The sequence below is a fragment of the Amphiura filiformis genome, chromosome 5 (assembly GCF_039555335.1).
Source record: "Amphiura filiformis chromosome 5, Afil_fr2py, whole genome shotgun sequence".
NCBI classification, from domain to species: Eukaryota; Metazoa; Echinodermata; class Ophiuroidea; order Amphilepidida; family Amphiuridae; genus Amphiura; species Amphiura filiformis.
In genome coordinates, this window is record NC_092632.1 from 61,161,158 (window position 1) to 61,182,740 (window position 21,583).

A 21,583-nucleotide genomic window follows, 5' to 3' on the forward strand; every position below is an offset into this window, starting at 1 on the left:
CGGCACATGAGAATTTAGGTGCTATATAAAACGTTAAAATGGTAAAAATATAGACTTAGGCGGCAAATATAAAACAACATTAGGCCAAATAAAAAAATAAACATGTTTCACGTCCCCTCCCGCTTCCTTTTTTGAGGTTTTCTCAAATAAATTTTATTTTTTGAAATTCAGTTATAACTTTTCAAAAAATATGTCTAGGAAGTTGGGATGCTTTCTATAGCCTTGTTAAGATACAAGAAACATTTTAGGAAGGTTTTGTGATCATTAGAGGGGTGTAACTCTCAGAACAACAAATAAAAAAGGGCCTCCTCCTTTTTCCAGGCATTATTGTATGTACGGATTGTACGCTAAAACAGCTCTAAGTATGGGTATTTACACCAATTTTGCGATAAAAAATAGAAAATAAAAAGCCCCCTCTTCCTCCTTTTTTTCGAAAACCCGGACGTGAAACATGTTTTATTTTTTACTTAGCCTTATAAAGTTGTTTAACCAATGCACACAAATGGCTGAAAATAGAGAACTCACTATTCAAATTTCAATAACGATGAAAACAAAAAATTGAGTCTCATGTTAATGAAAAAAAATTCTTCACCAAGGTGTTCAAACCCCCCCCCCCCCAAACAAAAATTGCTTCACCGAGGTGTTCCAATTATGCTTCACCGAGGTGCTAACCGGGGTGCTAAACAAATCGACCCAACTACCCTACCCAGTCGACAGTCCCCCATTGATATCTATTGGTGCGTCCCTAACTGTCGTGTAACTTGTATTCGCGTAGACGTTCAAGGCCGTGTCAGGATGTGGATGTTGCCACATTGAAGTAGTTAAAATAAATAAATGAAACTAATTTTCCTCTTTGAAATCGAATTGTTATTTTCAGTACCCGGTCATTTTTCTACGAATGTTATTTCATAATCACTCATTATTCTATAAAACTGCCTACCTACCATATACAAGATTAAACAAACAAATATTTTATACGGTATAATAGGCCAAATAATAAGAGCTCACAGACTCACTGGTAGTCTCGGGTTGTTTGTGAAGAAGATTGCTAAGCCGAATAAAAAAAGACCCCATATGATGTCGACTGTCTCATATTTCATAATTATTGTTTATAAAGAAGCCCCCCTTACTATATTTAAAGATAAAGAAAGACCCCTTTATTTTATTGATAATTAAATGTCAAACTCTCTGGTAGTCTCATGTCTAAATGAATCCCTATATGCACACAGATCTATATATCATGGACATGATAGAAAGACCCCATCGCCCGGTAGTCTCATGTCAACATGGTCAATGAAATAAATATCCACGGACATGATGTCGACCGGTAGTCTCATATTAATGAAAACAATATCAAGGACATGATACAAAGCCCCCCTATATATCGACCGGTAGTTTCATGTTAATGAAAAAATGTACTCACGGACATGATAGAAGACCCCCTATATCGCCCAGTAGTCTCATGTCAATGAAATAAATATCACGGACATGATAGGAAGACCCCCTATGTCGACCGGTAGTCTCATGTTAATGAAAACAACATCACGGACATGATAGAAAGCCCCCCCCCCATATCGACCGGTAGTTTCATGTTAATGAAAAAATGTACTCACGGACATGATAGAAGACCCCTATATCGCCCGGTAGTCTCATGTTAATTAAAAAATACTCACGGACATATAGAGAGCCCCTATACCGACCGGTAGTCTCATGTAAATGAAAAAAATATCACGGACATGGTAGGAAGACCCCCTATATCGACCGGTAGTCTCATGTCAATGAAAAAATATACTCAGCATGATAGAAGACCCCTATATCGCCCAGTAGTCTCATGTCAATGAAATAAATATCACGGACATGATAGGAAGACCCCCTATGTCGACCGGTAGTCTCATGTTAATGAAAACAATATCACGAACATGATAGAAAACCCCCCTATATCGACCGGTAGTTTCATGTTAATGAAAACAATATCACGGACATGATAGCAAGACCCCCTATATCGCCCGGTAGTCTCATGTCAATGAAAAAAATATCACGGACATGATAGGAAGACCTCCTATGTCGACCGGTAGTCCGCTCACGTTAATGAAAACTATATCACGAATATGATAGAAAGCCCCCTATATCGACCGGTAGTTTCATGTTAATGAAAAAATGTACTCACGGACATGATAGAAGACCCCCTATATCGCCAGGTAGTCTCATGTTAATTTTAAAAAATACTCACGGACATGATAGAGAGCCCCCTATATCGAACGGTAGTCTAATGTCAATGAAAAAATATCACGGACATGGTAGGAAGAGCCCCTATATCGACCGGTAGTCTAGTCTCATGTCAATGAAAAAATATACTCACGGACATGATAGAAGACCCCCTATATCGCCCGGTAGTCTCATGTTAATTAAAAAAATACCGGTACTCACGGACATGATAGAGAGTCCCCTATATCGACCGGTAGTCTCATGTCAATGAAAAAATATCTCGGACATGGTAGGAAGACCCCCTATATCGACCGGTAGTCTCATGTCAATGAAAAATATACTCACGGACATGATAGAAGACCCCTATATCGCCCGGTAGTCTCATGTTAATAAAAAAATACTCACGGACAAGATAGAAAGACCCCCTATATCGCCCGGTAGTCTGTCAATGAATAATATATCACGGATATGATCGGAAGACCCCCTATATCGACCGGTAGTCTCATGTTAATGAAAAAACATCACTGACATGATGATAGGAAGACCCCTATATCGACCGGTAGTCTCATGTTAATGAAAAAACATCACGGACATGATAGGATGACCCCCTATATCGACCGGTAGTCTCATGTTAATGAAAAAATATACTCACGGACATGATAAAAGACAGCTATATCACCCGGTAGTACAGTCTCATGTTAATTAAAAAAATACTTTCGGACGTGACCCCCTATATCGCACGGTAGTCTCATGTCAATTAAATAAATATCACGGACATGATAGGAAGACTCACTATGTCGACCGGTAGTCTCATGTTAATGAAAACTATATCACGAACATGATAGAAAGCCCCCCTATATCGACCGGTAGTTTCATGTTAATGAAAACAATATCACGGACATGATAGGAAGACCCCTATATCGCCCGGTAGTCTCATGTCAATGAAAAAAATATCACGGACATGATAGGAAGACCCCCTATGTCGACCGGTAGTCTCATGTTAATGAAAACAATATCACGGACATGATAGAAAGCCCCCTATATCGACCGGTAGTTTCATGTTAATGAAAAAATGTACTCACGGACATGATAGAAGACCCCCTATATCGCCCGGTAGTCTCATGTTAATTTTAAAAAATACTCACGGACATGATAGAGAGCCCCTATATCGACCGGTAGTCTAATGTCAATGAAAAATATCACGGACATGGTAGGAAGACCCCCTATATCGACCGGTAATCTCATGTCAATGAAAAAATATACTCACGGACATGATAGAATACCCCCTATATCGCCCGGTAGTCTCATGTTAATACAAAAATACTCACGGACAAGATAGAAAGACCCCCTATATCGCCCGGTAGTCTCATGTCAATGAACAAATATCACGGACATGGTAGGAAGACCCCCTATATCGACCGGTAGTCTCATGTCAATGAAAAATATACTCACGGACATGATAGAATACCGCCTATATCGCCCGGTAGTCTCATGTTAATACAAAAATACTCACGGACAAGATAGAAAGACCCCTATATTGCTCGGTAGTCTCATGTCAATGAATAAAATATCACGGATATGATAGGAAGACCCCCTATATCGCCCGGTAGTCTCATGTTAATGAAAAACATCACGGACATGATAGGAAGACCCCCTATATCGACCGGTAGTCTCATGTTAATGAAAAAATATACTCACGGACATGATAAAAGACCCCTATATCACCCGGTAGTCTCATGTTAATTAAAAAAATACTTTCGGACGTGATAGAAAGACCCCCTATATCGCACGGTAGTCTCATGTCAATTAAATAAATATCACGGACATGATAGGAAGACCCACTATGTTGACCGGTAGTCTCATGTTAATGAAAACTATATCACGAACATGATAGAAAGCCCCCTATATCGACCGGTAGTTTCATGTTAATGAAAACAATATCACGGACATGATAGGAAGACCCCTATATCGCCTGGTAGTCTCATGTTAATGAAAAAATATCACGGACATGATAGGAAGACTCCTTATGTTGACCGGTAGTCTTATGTTAATGAAAACAATATCACGGACATGATAGAAAGCCCCTATATCGACCGGTAGTTTCATGTTAATGAAAAAATATCACGGATATGATAGGAACTTCTACCCCTATATCGCCCGGTAGTCTCATGTCAATGAAATAAATATCACGGACATGATAGGAAGACTATGTCGACCGGTAGTCTCATGTCAATGAAAAAATATACTCACGGACATGATAGAAGACCCCCTATATCGCCCGGTAGTCTCATGTCAATAATAAAAAAAATACTCACGGACATGATAGAAAGACCCCCTATATCGACCGGTAGTCTCATGTTAATGAAATCAATATCACGAACATGATAGAAAACCCCCTATATCGACCGGTAGTTTCATGTTAATGAAAACAATATCACGGACATGATAGGAAGACCCCCTATATCGCCCGGTAGTCTCATGTCAATGAATAAAATATCACGGATATGATAGGAAGACCCCCTATATCGACCGGTAGTCTCATGTTAATGAAAAAACATCACGGACATGATAGGCGGTAAATGGTAACAATACCCACCAAGTTTCATGCCCAAAGGACAAATATTAGAATTTGACCTAAGATGACCCCAAAATGACCTTTAAAAAAAAAGCATCTATAATTTCCTGACCCCAATACACCTTTTCACCAAGTCCCATCACTGTACATTAGCACATTATGCAAATTAGCTGTACTTCATTTGCATATTTTGCGCCGAAATCTACTGCATAACAATTGTATTCCACCAAAGTGCATCACACCACTTCCGAGAAATAGCCTTCTCAAATATGTGACGGACATTTTGACGAAATGACCTTCCAAACATTTCTATATGTTGACTGTAGCCACCAAATGTCATGCCCATACGACAGTTTTTATCAATTTGACCTCAGATGACCTCTGGATGACCCCGGATGACCCCAAAATGACCTTCCAAATATTTGGCTCTAAATGTTGACTGTACCCACGAAGTTTCATGCCCATCCAACAGTTTTTACTAATTTGACCTCAGATGACCCCTGGATGACCTCAGATGACCCCGATATGACCTTCCAAAAATTTGGCTCTAAATGTTGACTGTACCCACCAAATTTCATGCCCTTACGACAGTTTTTAATAATTTTACCTCAGATGACCCCTGGGTGACCTTGGATGACCCCAAAATGACCTTCCCAAAATTTGGCTCTAAATGTTGACTGTACCTACCAAGTTTCATGCCCCTACGACAGTCTTTACTAATTTGACCCCAGATGACCCCAAAATGACCTTCCAAAAATTTTGCTCTAAATGTTGACTGTACCTACCCAGTTTCATGGCCATATGACAGTTTTTGCTAATTTGACCTCAAATGACCCCAGCATGACCTCAGGTGACCTTGACCCACTAACCAATATAAACTTGTTCTGCCTGGGGTCAAGATGCACCCACCGTCGGCCACCAAGTTTGAGGAACATGCGACCCCTAGTCTCCAAGAAAAGAGGTAAATAAGGAAAATGGGCCCCTGACCTCAAATGACCTTTACCTCAGCATATGACCTTGAACCTCACCCAAAAAAGTTTCTGACCATGACCCACCTATCCTGAAAATCTGAAGTCAATCCGCCCATCCATGCCCGAGATATGGCATCCGGACGGAAGCACGGAAGCACGGACATTGCAAAAACAGTATGCCTCGCGGTGGATGCATAAAATACTCACGGGCATGATACTGCGTGTTTCTACTGAGGGTAAAATTCCGGGCCATGCCGTGCCGTGCCGTGCCGTGCCGGGTAACGAGTCCAGTAGAAAAGAGCCCATTATATCGCCCGGTAGTCTCATGTTATGAAAATAAGAGGTCCAAATCTCTCCGGTAGTCTGATGTAGTTTGTAAAAGAAGACAATATCTTTGCTAGGCAGGGTAAAAAGACATTATGAAGCCTCCCCCACCCACCCTATATTTAAAGATATATATATCACGGACATGTTAGAAAGACCCCAGTATCCCGGTAGTCTCATGTTAATGAAAAAAAAATACTCACGGACATGATAGAAAGACCAGTACATCGCCTGGTAGTCTCATGAATAAATATAATCAAGGATATGATAGATGACCCCCCCCCCTATGATATTCTCATGTTAATGAAAATAAGAGGACCAGACTTCGGTAGGTCTCATGTCGTGTGTAGGAGACTACCGGGCGATATAATAGAGGGTCTTTCTATCATGTCCGTGATAGATTTGTGTGCATAGATTACACACGACATGAGACTGCAGGAGTTTATTTTTTGGACCTTTTATTTTCATTAACAAGAGACTACCGGGTGATATAGGGTCTTTCCATCATGTCCGTGATATATTTTTTCATTGACATGAGACTACCGGGCGATATCTGGGGTCTTTCTATCATGTCCGTGATATTTTCTCATTGAATTGAGACTACCGGGTGATATAGGGGTCTTTCTATCATGTCCGTATAATATTTTTTTTTCATTAACATGAGACTACTGGGCGATATAGGGTCTCTCTATCATGTCCGTGATAAAGTTTTTCATTGACATGAGACTACCGGGAGGCTAACTTTTTTTCCGTAGTTAACATTTGAATAGGGGGCAGTTTGAAAGACCTATACATATGGTCTTTCCTTCATGTCCGTGATATTTTTCATTGACATGAGACTACCGGGCGATAGAGTGGGTCTTTCTATCATGTCCGTGATATATTTTTTTCATTGACATGAGACTACCGGGCGATATCGGGGGGCTTTGTATCATGTACGTGATATTTTTTCATTGACTTGAGACTACCGGGTGATATAGGGGGTCTTTCTATCATGTCCGTGATATATTTTTTTTCATTGACATGAGACTACCGGGCGATATCGGGGTCTTTGTATCATGTCCGTATAATATTTTTTTCATTAACATGAGACTACCGGGCGATATATGGGGTCTCTATTATGTCCGTGATAATTTTTTCGTTGACATGAGACTACCGGGCGATATCGGGCCTAATCGGGGGTCTTTCTATCATGTCCGTGATATTTTTTCATTGACTTGAGACTACCGGGTGATATAGGGGGTCTTTCTATAATGTCCGTATAATATTTTGTTCATTAACATGAGATTACCGGGCGATATATGGGGTCTTTCTATCATGTCCGTGATAATTTTTTTCATTAACATGAGACTACCGGGCGACATAGGGGGTCTTTCCATCATGTCCGTGATATTTTTTCATTGACATGAGACTACCGGGCGATATCGGGGTCTTTCTATCATGTCCGTGATATATTTTTTTCATTAACATGAGCCTACCGGATGATACATGGAGCCTTTCTATCATGTCCGTGACTATATTTTTTCATTAACATGTGATATAGGGTCTTTCTATCATGTCCGTGATATTTCTTTTCACTGAGATTACCGGGTGACATAGGGGCTCTTTCTATCGTGTCCGTGTGCATAGGGATTCATTTACACACGACATGAGACTACCGGAGATATTTGGACCTCTTATTTTAGCTTATTTTCAATAACATGAGACTCAACTACCGGGCGATATAGGGGATCTTTCTATCATGTCCGTGATATTTTTTTCATAGACAGACTACCATGTGACATAGGGGTCTTTCTATCATGTCCTTGAGTATTTTTATTTTTCATTAACATGAGACTACCGGGTGATATAGGGCCTCTATTATGTCCGTGATATATTTCTTTTTCTTTAACATGAGACTACCGGGCGATTTGTCTATTTGTGATGTCCGTGATATATCTGTGTGTTATAGAGCATAGAGGGATTCGTTTAAACGACAGGAGAGTGGAGACTACCGGGAAGTTTGAGACCTTTTATTATCAATAATTCTAACACGGTCCGTGATACATCTATATAATAAATATATATGGTGGGCTTAGGGGGGGAGGGGCTTCTTTAAAAGTAACGGAGAGATTTGGACCTCTTGTTAACATGAGACAACTAGGCGATCTAGTGATGGGTCTTCTATAGTCCGTGATATATTCTTATATTTTTTCATTAACATGAGATTATACCGGGCGATAGTCAGTGGCGTAGATTTCTTTTTGACATTGGGGAGCTGAGGGGGGGGATCATTGAGTTGGAAAATTTTTCTTGAAGTATTGTGAATCCGCACCTTAGCGACAAAATAAGTTTATGGTATAATTATGGTTTGCGCGCGAAAAAAAATGGCATATTGAAGCTAAACTGGTGAAATATGGTACAAAAGTTGAACAAATGCGCGCGAGGCGCGCAAAAAGGTTTTTTCAGGTTAAAATAGCCAATATGAGGTTAATTTGTTCAGAAACCCACTTAGGGCCTATTGGCGTCAACATGGGGGGGGGCTGTATGGACCATCTTCACTAGCAAGATCTACGCCTATGATTATTATCAATAACATGAGTGAGACTACTGGGGATATAGGGGTTCATTTCCGTGATAAATCTTGATAGCTCTTTATATTAGGCCTATAATCTTTTAAAAAACGACGTGAGACTACCTGAGAGTTTTTGCCCTTTTCATTATCAATAACATAGGCCTACTACCTGAGCGTCTAAACATGTCACACTTATGACATGAGACAAACAGTTTGCACCGAACACCTCGCAGTTTTTATCATCATAACATGACTGCATGAGATACCGTTTTGGCGGGCCTTCTGGAACTGAGTATTTAAAACATGAGACTACCATGGTATATTTTGCATTATGTTCTGATAGCCTGCTTGTCTGACCTTCATGAAACAACGTCGTAAAGTGACCAGTGGCGTGCAGCACATTAAAGGGGGGGGGGGTTGGGCAGGTTGTTCAGTTCCCCCAATGGAGTCAGATTTAGGTGTGTAAGGTGCGGTTTTAGCGTTATCCTCCGAATGACCAACAAAAATGGGGGGGCACCTGCCCCCTCATGCGCACGCCACTGTCAGTGACGTAAACAACAATACTTTATGTAGGCCCTACTTTGATACCAAGTAGGGCCTACATTTTAAATATATTCCAGCTCCCTTCTTGCTTGAGCACTTTACCGTGGATGATTTACCTTACTTGGATTTATTTACATTTTGAATTAGGCTATATATTTAGTTAATATTTATTTATTAATATTTAGGCTGTATAATTTATTTATTTTATGGATCTCGATACAATTTAAGAAAACAAACTTTCTTTATTTTTCCCTTCTTTTCTCCTTTCTTTCTTTTTTAAAATTTATATATTCATTTATTTTAAGATTTATTTATTGAAATAATAAGAATTAGCATGCTTATCAAATTAATAAACAAGACGACTTTGGCAAGTCTAATTATTTCCCACTGCCAAAGTTTAAAGATGCGCGCCGCATAGCATTGTTATGGTATTATAACACTAAATTCCTTTACGTTTCAAACGAGAGGTATTTTTCAAGGTAAATATACCGGCATTTCAGTGTGAATGATTATTTAGTGGTGTGCGCCTGTATACTGGTGGTCCTATTTGACTAAGTTGCCAGTTTATTATTAGGTCATATAAACCCGATCTTGGTAAAATCAGGGGGATGACACTCACCTCATTTGCATGGCAAAATTACCCGTCTCCTCTGCAGCCAATTTGTTTTCGCTCCATCGAAATCAAGCTGGTCACGGAGGAGACTACCTTCCTTTGTGTTTGTTCATTTGTGTATGGAGAGCCTTTCTTGGAGTCCATGACTTAGGCTACTACGCTCTCAGCTAGAGTCCGACGCTGCATTGTACTAGAAATACCTTTTCTGTGAAATCGCTATAGAGCCAATCGGGAACACGTATTCAATTTATAAATATAGCATTAAATTAGTATCACATAGTGGCCTCCGTGCAGTGGAAAACCTTAATTCTTTCATCAAAAAGAAAAAAAAAAAAAAAAAAAAACCGGATCCACCTGTACGCCTATAAAATGGGCACAGAAATTTGTCTCAAATATGAATGAATTTTAAGAAACATACGGGATATGATGAACCAATGACCTGACGCCATGATAGCAGGATCTATTAGTTGTTTTATATACAATGCATATACCGTGTTGTCATAATACCAATATTTGGCATAATATATAACGACTAATATTTAGTATTGTAAATATGCAGTTCATATGCACAAACGAACACTGATCTTTATGATATTCAGGTTGTTGTACATCTCATATAACATGTCATATAGGAGGTCATATGTGTTGACCTTCTCCTATTGTATTTGTTCATCTGTGTATGGAGAGGATTAGCGCCATTAAACGCCATTAAAACTCCATCAGTATTAGGGCGTAGTTCAGTGAACTCACCAGATTGCTATTCCAAGTACTTTGTGATAAATACAGATAATATGTATTGATGGGTCGAGGCGATTGCATTGAAAACCTAATACATGATTCATAACAGTTACGTAATCAATCGATAGTGCGGACACTTTTCATTTGCAAACCACCAAAATTCGTGATCTTTTAGCGTTGGAAAAGAAACCACGTGAATAGAGTGCCCTCTCAAGAATATCAACTCTCTGGTAAAATTCTCATTATTATTCGTAAGATGACGCACGACATGAGACTACCGGTATATAGCCAAAGCCCACTTGCACTTCATGCACTTTTATTTTTGTTGTTGGAGCATGAATGAACTTTGGCCTTTTTGTGAAAAATATCATTCTGAGTACATGACTTGAATCTTGCCAAGAATAAAAATAAGTCAAGAAGGATATATAGATTTACCATGCTATCTGATGATGCTGAGACTTTGCCCAGTGACATTGAATCTACTTCTTCTCCAATCCCTTTGAAGCTCAGACCCTATTTCTGTGTCGTCTGCAACTAGTAACAGGACAAGACAGCCATCGTCACCAAAATCCACAGCATCCACGCCCCGATCATCTTCAACTCAATCCTCGTCAACTGAACCACACGTTGTTATTCTTGGTGACTCTATCTCAAGACGCATTGATAATAAGCGTCTTCTGAAAAAAAGCGATTGTGACTAACTTGAGTAAGGGAGGACGACGTATTGAACAAGTGCGTGATGACGTCAACAACAATCGTCCTACTATTTCTAGTGCCACCAGCTTGATATGTCATGTTGGAACTAATAATCTGAAGCGTGACTCTACTGATGAGATCAAAACAAAGTTATTTAAACTCAGAGACACGATCAAGACACGCGCTTCCAGTGAATGTGAAATCGCATTCTCATCTCTCATTCATAGGAAAGATATGCAGGACTCGAAAGTGGACGCAGTTAATAAAATTGTATATGAAATCTGTGAGCAAAATAGATGGACATTTATTGATAATTCTGCTATTACGAAAGACAATTTAGCTGATGATGTACACCCCAACACAAGAGGGATGAGCTACTTGGCAAGAAATTTCCAGGATTTTTTAAGATGTGTACATCCAAATTTATTTCCAAGAACAATTTACCCAAAGTGGGTGACGTATTTAATGACTTGATTGACTGTAATAATACTCAAAGTGATGCTTATGCTATCACTAATGCTAAATATGATGTTAATGCTTCTGATTGTGATAGCAAATCTGATTGTTTTGTTTCTGATTATAATGTACATGTATGTGACCATGAAAATCTTGGTACTACCGATCATCATGGTTTAAATGATTCAATTTCCATGAACAGTAGATCAGTTGATCCTGATCCCATCACGATTAATGTGGATAATGATAATAATATTATGTGCAATGATACTTCTGTAAATAGTAGTAATCTTAGTTGTAGTAATTTTTCTGCTCGTGACAGTATTTCGGTTTTGTATTTTAATGCTCGCAGTGTTAAAAATAAGATTCCTGAAATTCAAACCCGTATTGTTCACGATGATTATGATGTTGTTGCCATTAGTGAATCCTGGCTTGATGATTCTCATTTAGATGGGGAAATTTTTCCTTCTTGTTATAGAGTGTTTCGTACTGATAGAAATTCTCATGGTGGTGGTGATCTGTTAGCTATTAAGGAAGGTCTTTACCCAGTTGATAAGTGCGAGTTTGACACGGACGATCATGAGATCATTTGGGCTGAGTTCACAACTCGTAAGGGTAGGGTCTTAATTGGTGTTTTTATAGGCCTCCTGACTATCCGAAGAATTACATGGATTCTCTTGATGATTATCTCCTTAAGATTCATGCTTCCAAAAATAAATTTTCTTTCATTACACTTGTTGGTGATTTTAATATTCATATGGATTGGGTGGATGGTGAACCATATAACTTAAAAGGAGCCCTTCCTAATCTTCTTATTGATTGTATGAATTCTTGTGGGTTTTCTCAAGTGCTTAATGAGGCTTCTTATGTCACTCGTAATGGTAATGAGCACTTCCTTGATCTTGTGTTTGTATCTGATCCATTGTATGTTAAGTCATGTGTAACTTCTTTCAATGTAAATGATAAGTGTGATCATAAAGCTATTGTACTGAATCTTAATTTGCATACACTGAAAAGTAAGGCTGTTGATAAACCTGTTTTTTGTTTGAATAGGGCTAATTTTGGTGAAATGCGTGATATTATTTCAAGTAGCCCATGGAATGTTTGTAATATAATTGATGATATAAGTAACAAATGGGACTTCATTGAGCATAATATTAATGCTGCTGTTAATAAAACTGTTCCTAAGAAATGTGTTAAGAAGGGTAAGTCTGTCCCTTGGATGACAAAGGATATTAGGAAATTATGTACAAGAAAGAAACTTATGTATAAGAGATTTAAGAAGTCTGGTAGTCATGTTGCTGAGCAACAATTTAAAGAGTGTAGTAGGAATTTGAAAAGAGCTATTCGGACTAGTCATTGTAATTATTCTCTTGGTATTTCCAAACTAGCTAGGAGTAATCCTAAGAAATTTTGGAATTATGTAAGATCTAGTTCTAAGGACTCTTCCCAGCTTTCATTTACTACTGATAGTGGTGATTTGACTGACCCGATGATATTGCTTGCGCTTTTAATAAGCATTTCTCAAGTAACTTTGGGACATCCTCTATCATTGATGTGAACTGCTTTCCTAACTCTCCCCTTCTCATGGCGGAGCTTGTCTCTCCTTTGACATGTTTTCTGTTGATGAAGTTGTTGACATTCTTAATGAGCTTGATACCAACAAGTCTCCTGGTCCTGATAGTATTCTTCCTGTTTTCTTAAAATCATGTGCAAGTGAATTAGCTCCTGTTTTGTGTACCTTCTTTAATGATTGTATTTCAAAGGGTGAAATTCCATCTGCTTGGAAGTGTGCAAATGTTGTGCCTATTTACAAAGGCTCTGGTAAGCCTAAGAATGCTATTTCAAGTTACAGGCCAGTTTCCTTAACAGCAATCCTCTGTAAGGTCCTGGAAAGATTGGTTTGCAAACGTCTTCTTGGTTATCTTGATGAGCATGACATTCTTTCAGATAATCAATTTGGTTTTCGACATGGTAGGAATTGTGAGCAGATGTTGGCTAAGTTTTATCATTTTCTCAGTGGTAACCTTGATAACAGCAAATATTGTAATTTGGTGGATGGAATTTTCTTGACTTTAGTGCTGCTTTTGATAGAGTAGATCATACAATTTTGTTGCAAAAGCTTCATTGCTATGGTATCAGGAATAATGTGCTTAACTGGATTCAAAGTTTTCTTTCTGGTAGAAAGCAGAGAGTTATATTTGGCGGAGCTAAATCTGATTGGTCTTCAGTCACATCGGGAGTTCCTCAAGGTTCTGTTTTGGGGCCCATCTTGTTTCTGTTATTTGTAAATGACATTAATGAAAACCTGTCCTCTCCCTTATTTCAATTTGCTGATGACCATACACTTGTGCGCTCTATTAGAACTTTTGAGGATCAAGTTGCTCTGCAGAAAGATCTTGACAGAATTCACAGGTGGACCATTGAGAATAATCTCCCCCTTTATGCTTCTAAGTGTGCTGTTGTTCATTTTTCGAGGTCTAGGGCTTGTAGTCTTTTTACATACAAGTTAGGTGGTATTCCAATTAAGGTTGTTGATGAGTATAAACTGCTTGGTGTTGTTTTCAATTCTTCCTTATCGTTCTCTTCACATGTTGATAATATCTGTAAAAAGGTTTCTCGTCTAACTGGTTTTGTCATCAGAACTTCTCGCCATATGCACTTCAGTGCTCTTCTGCATCTATTTAAAGCATTGATACTCCCTCATCTTACATACTGTGCTGTTATTTGGAATCCTTGTCAGACTGGCCTGCTTGATAGGTTAGATAAGAGTCAGAGAAAGATTTCTAAAGTTTTGATGTATAGGAAGAGGTGTCCTTCTGATCTTTCATATGAGTCTAGATTAGATGAATTTAGATTACTTAAAAGCGTGCGACTTATTTGATTTGTTGAGGTTGATCTTCTGCTTTAAATTGATTAATGGAATTGGTCCTTCTTCTTCTTTTTGCCAATTTTTCAAGCCTTCTAAGGTTAAGGAGTTTAGGTATCTCCACTGTAGTTCTCATACCAATGCCTTTTTCAACTCTGTTTTTGTTTCCTTTCCACGTTTGTGGAATGAACTTCCGATGATATCCGCTCTGCGCCTCCCTTACCTTGTTTAAGGCCATGTGTAAAGAACATTTTATGATGTAATTATATGTTTCATATATGCATGTTTACTTATCTAATTTTTCCCCCTTCATTGCCATTTATGTTTTAAAATCTCTTGTGAGTAAACATTTTGGTTTAAATTTGGGAAATTTAGTTTTATTTTTAAATTTGGAGCCCACTCTATGGCAATAACTTTGTTCACATAATTATGTGTATTTTTTGCTGCCTGTATCTTGTGTACTATTGATACATCCTGTGTGCATAAGTTATATGTCTTAGAGTGTTTCACTCTTTTTTTTCTGCAAATGTTTTTGCTTTAATGTGTATCTGGTATTTATTACTATTATCATTATATTATTATTATTATTATATGTACATTATAATCAGGAAAGAAGAACACATTGTGTTTGGACTGTTTAGTCTATTTCTTCTTTCCTGGATTGTCATTTAAATTGCTTTTAATGTTTTTACATGTTTGTAATTTATGACAATTGAAATAAATATTATTATATTATTATTATATAAAATTTTACATTTTTATGCTCAATATCAAAAAAAACAAAAAAGTAATTTAATTTTCTGTTGAAAATGATTTTTCCAAGTTCAACTTGGGTGACGAGCTCCATAAGTCATGTTTGGCGGCGTGCTTAAAATACCAGTTGAAATTTTGCTCGCTTTGTTTTTGCATTGGAATTATGTTCTACGTTTAATTTGTAAGCTTACTTGAAAATTCACCGAAAGATGTTTCAAATTTGTACTATTTTGGTTATTCTAGTGTGCTTTTAGCAAAAGAACAAGATGAATAGTGATTGGAGCAGCCAGCAACTGCAAAAAAGGAGAGAAGATGATGGCACTAAAAGTAAATTTACAAACTGGACAAAAGTGAAACCGAAGACAAAAAAATCACCAGCCAAAGAATTATTAACAACGAATGGTGGAAAAGAAAGCATAGCACCATCAAAAAATAGAACAGGACTTGATAAACGTGCATTGTCACATGATTCAGCTATTAATGATGACTGTGATACACATGTGAATCAATCGGAAAGCATGGTTATGGAAAGGGAAAGGATACATGTGCAATCAAACATGACAAATACATTTGCTTTTGCAATGGTTTGTTTATTAACATTTGTTACACGTTTTCACAAATTGGATGAACCAGATCATATATGGTAAGATAACGATGAGAATGTTTTGAAACATTTCATTCAAGTGTTCGTTTTTATTGCACACAGTGCTAGCCCAAAACTTCCCGAAAGTTGAACATCATGGCCAGCCTGGGGGTGGGCTGCATTAAGGAACGATGAAGCAAGCATACAGGGTTTTATACCGATGTAGCCGGCTTTAGACAGTCTTTCCTATCCTCACACAAAAGAAGGCAATGAACAACACTCTACTGTAAATAGTTTGATCTTTCCCGCCATTCCTAAAACTGTAAATTGTACATATATTTGCGATTGAGCCGCGCCAGTCTGGATAAGGCCCAATACATGTTGTGGTGTGCGCGAATTCACACACTGTTCAAAATGTGACATGTACACCAATAACAGCCCCCGAGATGATCTACATTTTAGAGTAGTTACTGCAACAGTAAACATTTAAATTAAAGAAGTACCGTAATAAATTATAATAATTTAATTATACTTATACATGTATAGCATATTTCCAAAACAAAACTTGTTCTTTTCAGTTCCTTGTGGACAAAGAAATGCATGCATGTTGAAATAAATTGAGGTTACCCTTGATATTCAGAAAATAGTGACATTATTTTCCAGGGTGTGGTATTTATGGACATTAATGTTCGTGCCTGTAGGAAAAAGCCTGTGAAGCGCAAAATCCTGTTATGGAAACGCACTGACATGGACGCCATTCGTGACAGAATGAAGAAACATTTGGTCCAATAAATTCACTTCTGACCATTCCTCGTCAACACCAGTGGAGGTTCTTAATTGCTGAAGCGCTGCAGAAGGAATTAGAGAGCATTATTGAAGAGTGCATTCCATCTAAATTAAGCTCTGTCAGACACAACCAACCTTGGTTTAATTCATCTACCAAGCAAGCTGTGAGGCGTAAAGCTCGTTCCTTTAAGAAAGCCCGTCGCACCAACAAGACGAGAGACTGGGCTCGCTTCAAGCGTCTTAGAAAGGAAACTCAGAAGGTTTGCCGCAACTCTTACAATAAGTACATCTATGACATCATCCACACAGAGCCTGGTAGCGGAAGAAATAAAAGACTTGGGTCTCTTATAAAATCGAAGAGATTTGACAATGTGGGTGTATCACCTTTGAAAGACGGTGGCTTCTTGCACTCCGATCCTAGATCCAAAGCCAACATACTGAACAAACAGTTCACTTCCGTCTTTTCAGAAGACGATGGTTCTCCTCTACCGGACATGGGTGATAGCCAATTTCCTTCTATGGACAGTATCTTTGTTTGCCAGAATGGAGTCATCAAACTCCTCCGCAATCTCAAGCCCTTCACTGCTTCTGGTCCAGACGGAATACCTACTAAACTCCTGAAGGAAACTGCAGAGGAAATCTCGCCAGCCATAACTCTCCTCTTCCAGGCCTCCATTAACCAAGGCAGAGTTCCTACTCAGTGGAAGAAAGCGCAGATTTTCCTGTTGTTCAAGAAGGGAAGCCGCTCCGAAGCTGTCAATTACAGACCAATTTCGCTTACCTCTGTTCTCTGCAAGCTGTGTGAACACATTATACACTGTGCTATTATTCGTCACCTTACTGACTCCAACATCTTGTTAGACGCACAGCACGGGTTCCGGAAGCACAGGTCCTGCGACACTCAATTGATCCTGACTGTAGAAGACTTAGCTAAAGTCACAGATTGATGTCATCCTACTCGATTACGAGAAAGCTTTCGACAAGGTCTCGCATCGCCATCTGCTAATGAATGAAAGCTGAGCACTACGGAGTAAGTGGCAACATCTTGAACTGGATTGCCGACTTTCTTCATGACAGATCTCAAGTTGTCCTCGTTGATGGCCAGAAGAGTTCTGAATCCCCAGTATCATCAGGGGTTCCACAGGGGAGTGTCTTAGGACCGTTACTTTTCTTGATCTATATCAACAATCTACCGGACTGCGTCCGTTCATCGACCACCAGATTGTTTGCAGATGATAGCATTGTTTATAAGCGCATCTCTACGCCTGATGACTCGGCCAGCCTCCAGAAAGATCTTGATGCCCTACAAGCCTGGGAATCCAAGTGGCTGATGAGATTTAAAGCGGCAAAGTGCCAGGTCCTTCGAGTCACCAACAAGCGCCAACCCATCATTGCTTCATATAACATCCATGGTCATGTCTTGGAGGCTGTTAACTCTGCCAAATACCTAGGGGTTCATCTGGATTCTCGACTTAACTTCAACTCTCACGTCGACGCCATCACCAGAAAAGCCACATCCACCAGGGCCTTCCTCGCACGTAATCTCAATTAGTGCAGGCAAAAGGTAAAGGAAGCAACCTACATGTACACTACGTTCATACGACCAACAGTTGAGTATGCTTCTTCAGTATGGGACACTCACACCCAGCGGAACACAAAGAAAGTTGAACAGGTCCAACGTAGTTCAGCCCGCTTTGTCATTGGTGATTACAACAGGACAAGCAGTGTCTCCGCCATGTTGCAGAAACTCAACTGGTCATCTCTTCAGAACCGTCAGTATGAATAGCGCCTGATAATGATGTACAAGATTCGCTACAACTTAGTTGACATCTCATGGGATCATTATCTGACTCATCTATCATCATCCACCAGAGGACACAGCTCCCGCTTCTTCGTTCCTCAAACCAGCTCTACTGTGTACACCAACTCTTTCTTCCCACGAACCATCCGGGACTGGAACAACCTTCCAGAAGATCCAGCTGGTTATCCTTCACTTGACGCCTTCAAGTCAGCGGTGAGGGATCGTCCACAGAAGTAGCTCTTCCTCTCATCTGGTTTTTACTTGCACTTGTATATTTTTTGCACCAGTCTTCAGTTCCTGTCGTCTATGAGCCGACACATGCGCACAAACGCAGTGCGTCTATCGTCGCACATGCAATGTTTGCACTTCAAAGGAAGAAGAAGAAGGGGGAGTGTACAATGTATGGGTATGGGGGGAGAGGAACCTTAAAATCAAGCCTTGAAGTTGAAATACATGTATAAGTGAACTTTAACCAGGAGCAATTTTTGTTTTTGAACATTGCTCCTGGTTCACTGGGATTTTAGGCCCTGCTCACTTGATTATTAGTTTCCTGTTTACCGTCCGCGTCCAAAATTGAAAATCTCAAAATAATTAATTATTTTATTTTATTTCTAATTTTCTCCTTTAAAATAACTTACAACTACTTCTACTTGCCATTCTGACTTTTAATAATAATATCAACAATAATGATGAATTGAACAAAGAGTACAACTCCACCTTCACTTATTTATAAAATCAAATATTGTTGTGAAATAATTAAATGTCTGCTCTAGTCAAGACGAGTCAATAGTTGCTTGTAATAGTTCAAACTAAATTTAAAAAATAAAAGATAATTAATAATTAAATAGGAAACTAATAATCAAGTGCGAAGGGCCTTACAAGAACCAGGAGCAATTTCTGAAGAAACAGAAGCAGTTTTCAAAGAGTATCCTTTTCTGCATACAATACAGCATACCAGCACAAAACTGGAGCCAAGAGAAATTTGTTTTAGAAAATTGCTCCTGGTTCATGTGAATTTCTGAAGGCCAGGAGCAATTGGTGGCTTTACGAAAGTGCCAATTGCTCCTAGAGTGCATGCTTATTTCAAGGCTTGCTTAAAATGTGTCTAAAAATTGGCAATGGGGGAGAAGAACCTTAAAATGTGTCTAAAATTTGGCAATGGGGCAAAATTTCATACATTCCCCTTCCCTCAAAGGTTAAGGTAATTTGAACAATTTCTAACACCAAACTTCAATCAATATCTTAATTAATGTGCTTTTATTTATTTACATTGCAGCTGGGATGAAACTCATTTTGGTAAAATGGGAAGTTACTATATCAACAGGACATTTTTTTTTGATGTTCATCCACCACTTGGAAAGGTAAAGTATGAGTCAAACTATTGATGGTGAAATCCTGAGAAATTAATTGTTAAATTCTCTTTTGGCATGGTCCTCTCTCTAATGATGACCTTTAGCAGCTGACTTAAGCACAATGACCGTTAGCAGGCCTCTCTAAGGACAGTGACCTTTACATGTAGGAGCTGGTCTGTTCAGATTCTTACTATCCCCCTCTCCATCTTTGCATTTGCTATTCTGTAATTTCAAAATTTATAATTTTTCAAACTATAGCAGCTGTTTGTTCAGAATAATTTCTCTGTGATTAAAACATTTTTAAAGTGCAATTATCTATATGTTTCTTGATTTGTTTATAATATTTAAACCTATGTGTACAAATAATGTAATTCAGCCACTTGACTATATGAATTTGAAATAAATATACTACAGTCCAACCTTGATTATCTGGACCTCTTTTATACGGACATATTTTAATGGTTTGAGAGCTTGATTTCATGAACTGAAGCATTAAGAGAGCCTTAACTATGTGACATAAAGGACTTAAATACCATCTTTCTGTGTTATTACCTCATTTTGAATACTGTTCTGCTGTATCAATGTAAAATGATTTTCATTCTATTATAGTTAATTGTGTTATTTTCTCTGCTTCCTCTCTAGATGTTGATAGGTTTGTCTGGTAAACTGAGTGGCTATGATGGTTCATTTGCATTTGATAAACCTGGTGACAAATATGGTGACACACAGTATATGGGCATGAGAGTGGTAAGAAAAGAAGATTTTATTATCAATTGAACCAATCAGCAACATTGTAAGAATAATTTCACCACACTAAACAATTGGGGTGAATTATTTGCAAAGCTCCATTCTGATTGGTGAATAAAGTAAAGATATCATGCAATTGACCAATCAGAGGCAATGTTAGATCGGCAGGTAGTGCTCAGGGGGTTAAAATCCATCTTCCATCTCTTGATTTCATTTCAACCATTACACTTGTTAATGCACATGTTATTGATTATTGTTAGTTAAATTCCTCTTTATCTTGTGTTTCCTTTCAGTTTTGCTGCCTGGTTGGTTCTTCCATTGTGCCTTTTGCATACCTGTCAGTCATGGAATTGGTACATTCAGTACCAGCTGCTTTTTTAGCTGCAATGCTAATTGTATTTGGTAAGTGGTTATCAGAGACAGAAAACCGTAATTATTTACTTTATCCCTCCACCACTATGTCCGTCCAGATTGCTTTAGCTCGGGGTCTAATATGCATATTTGTTAGGCCAAAAAGGTGTATGTGTGGCCTCAATCAACAAACCCTAATTTTGACAAATTGGAAAAAAGTTTTTACTGTACAAAAGAATACCAACCCTAATTTCTAAAAATCCACTTTTTTCTCAGTATATATTTTTGAATTCTAATTGACCAAAAATACAAGTTTTTAAACAGAATTTATTACTTAAAACCTGCTTTCACATGTAAATTAAGCACCACAAATTGCCATTACATGAAATTTAGGCAACTACAATGTACATGTATATTAACCAGTATGATTGAAGTTGAGCAGCAGATGTCAAGAAAATGCCACTTGATTGAAAAACAAGTTGCCTCTGACCTGGTATCTGTGAACCAACCTCTATCTTGTTATCCCCCTGAGCACTACCTGCCGATCTAACATTGCCTCTGATTGGTCACTTACATGATATCTTCACTTTAATCACCAATCAGAATGGAGTTTTGCAAATAATTCACCCCAATTTTTTTGTGTGGTGAAATTATTCTAACAATGCT

At 38.4% G+C, this 21,583-nt stretch overlaps 1 protein-coding gene across 1 annotated transcript in view; it reads left to right on the plus strand.

The window, feature by feature from the left end:
* Positions 1-15,418: 15,418 nt before the first annotated feature.
* Positions 15,419-21,583, plus strand: part of LOC140153477 (protein O-mannosyl-transferase 2-like) — a 35,330-nt gene continuing 29,165 nt past the window's right edge. Inside the window, exons 1-4 of the mRNA XM_072176239.1 lie at positions 15,419-15,940; positions 19,744-19,828; positions 20,462-20,566; positions 20,860-20,968. Coding sequence (XP_072032340.1) covers positions 15,564-15,940; positions 19,744-19,828; positions 20,462-20,566; positions 20,860-20,968 — 676 coding nt within the window. The 5' untranslated portion in view covers positions 15,419-15,563. The remainder of the gene's footprint in view (positions 15,941-19,743; positions 19,829-20,461; positions 20,567-20,859; positions 20,969-21,583) is intronic.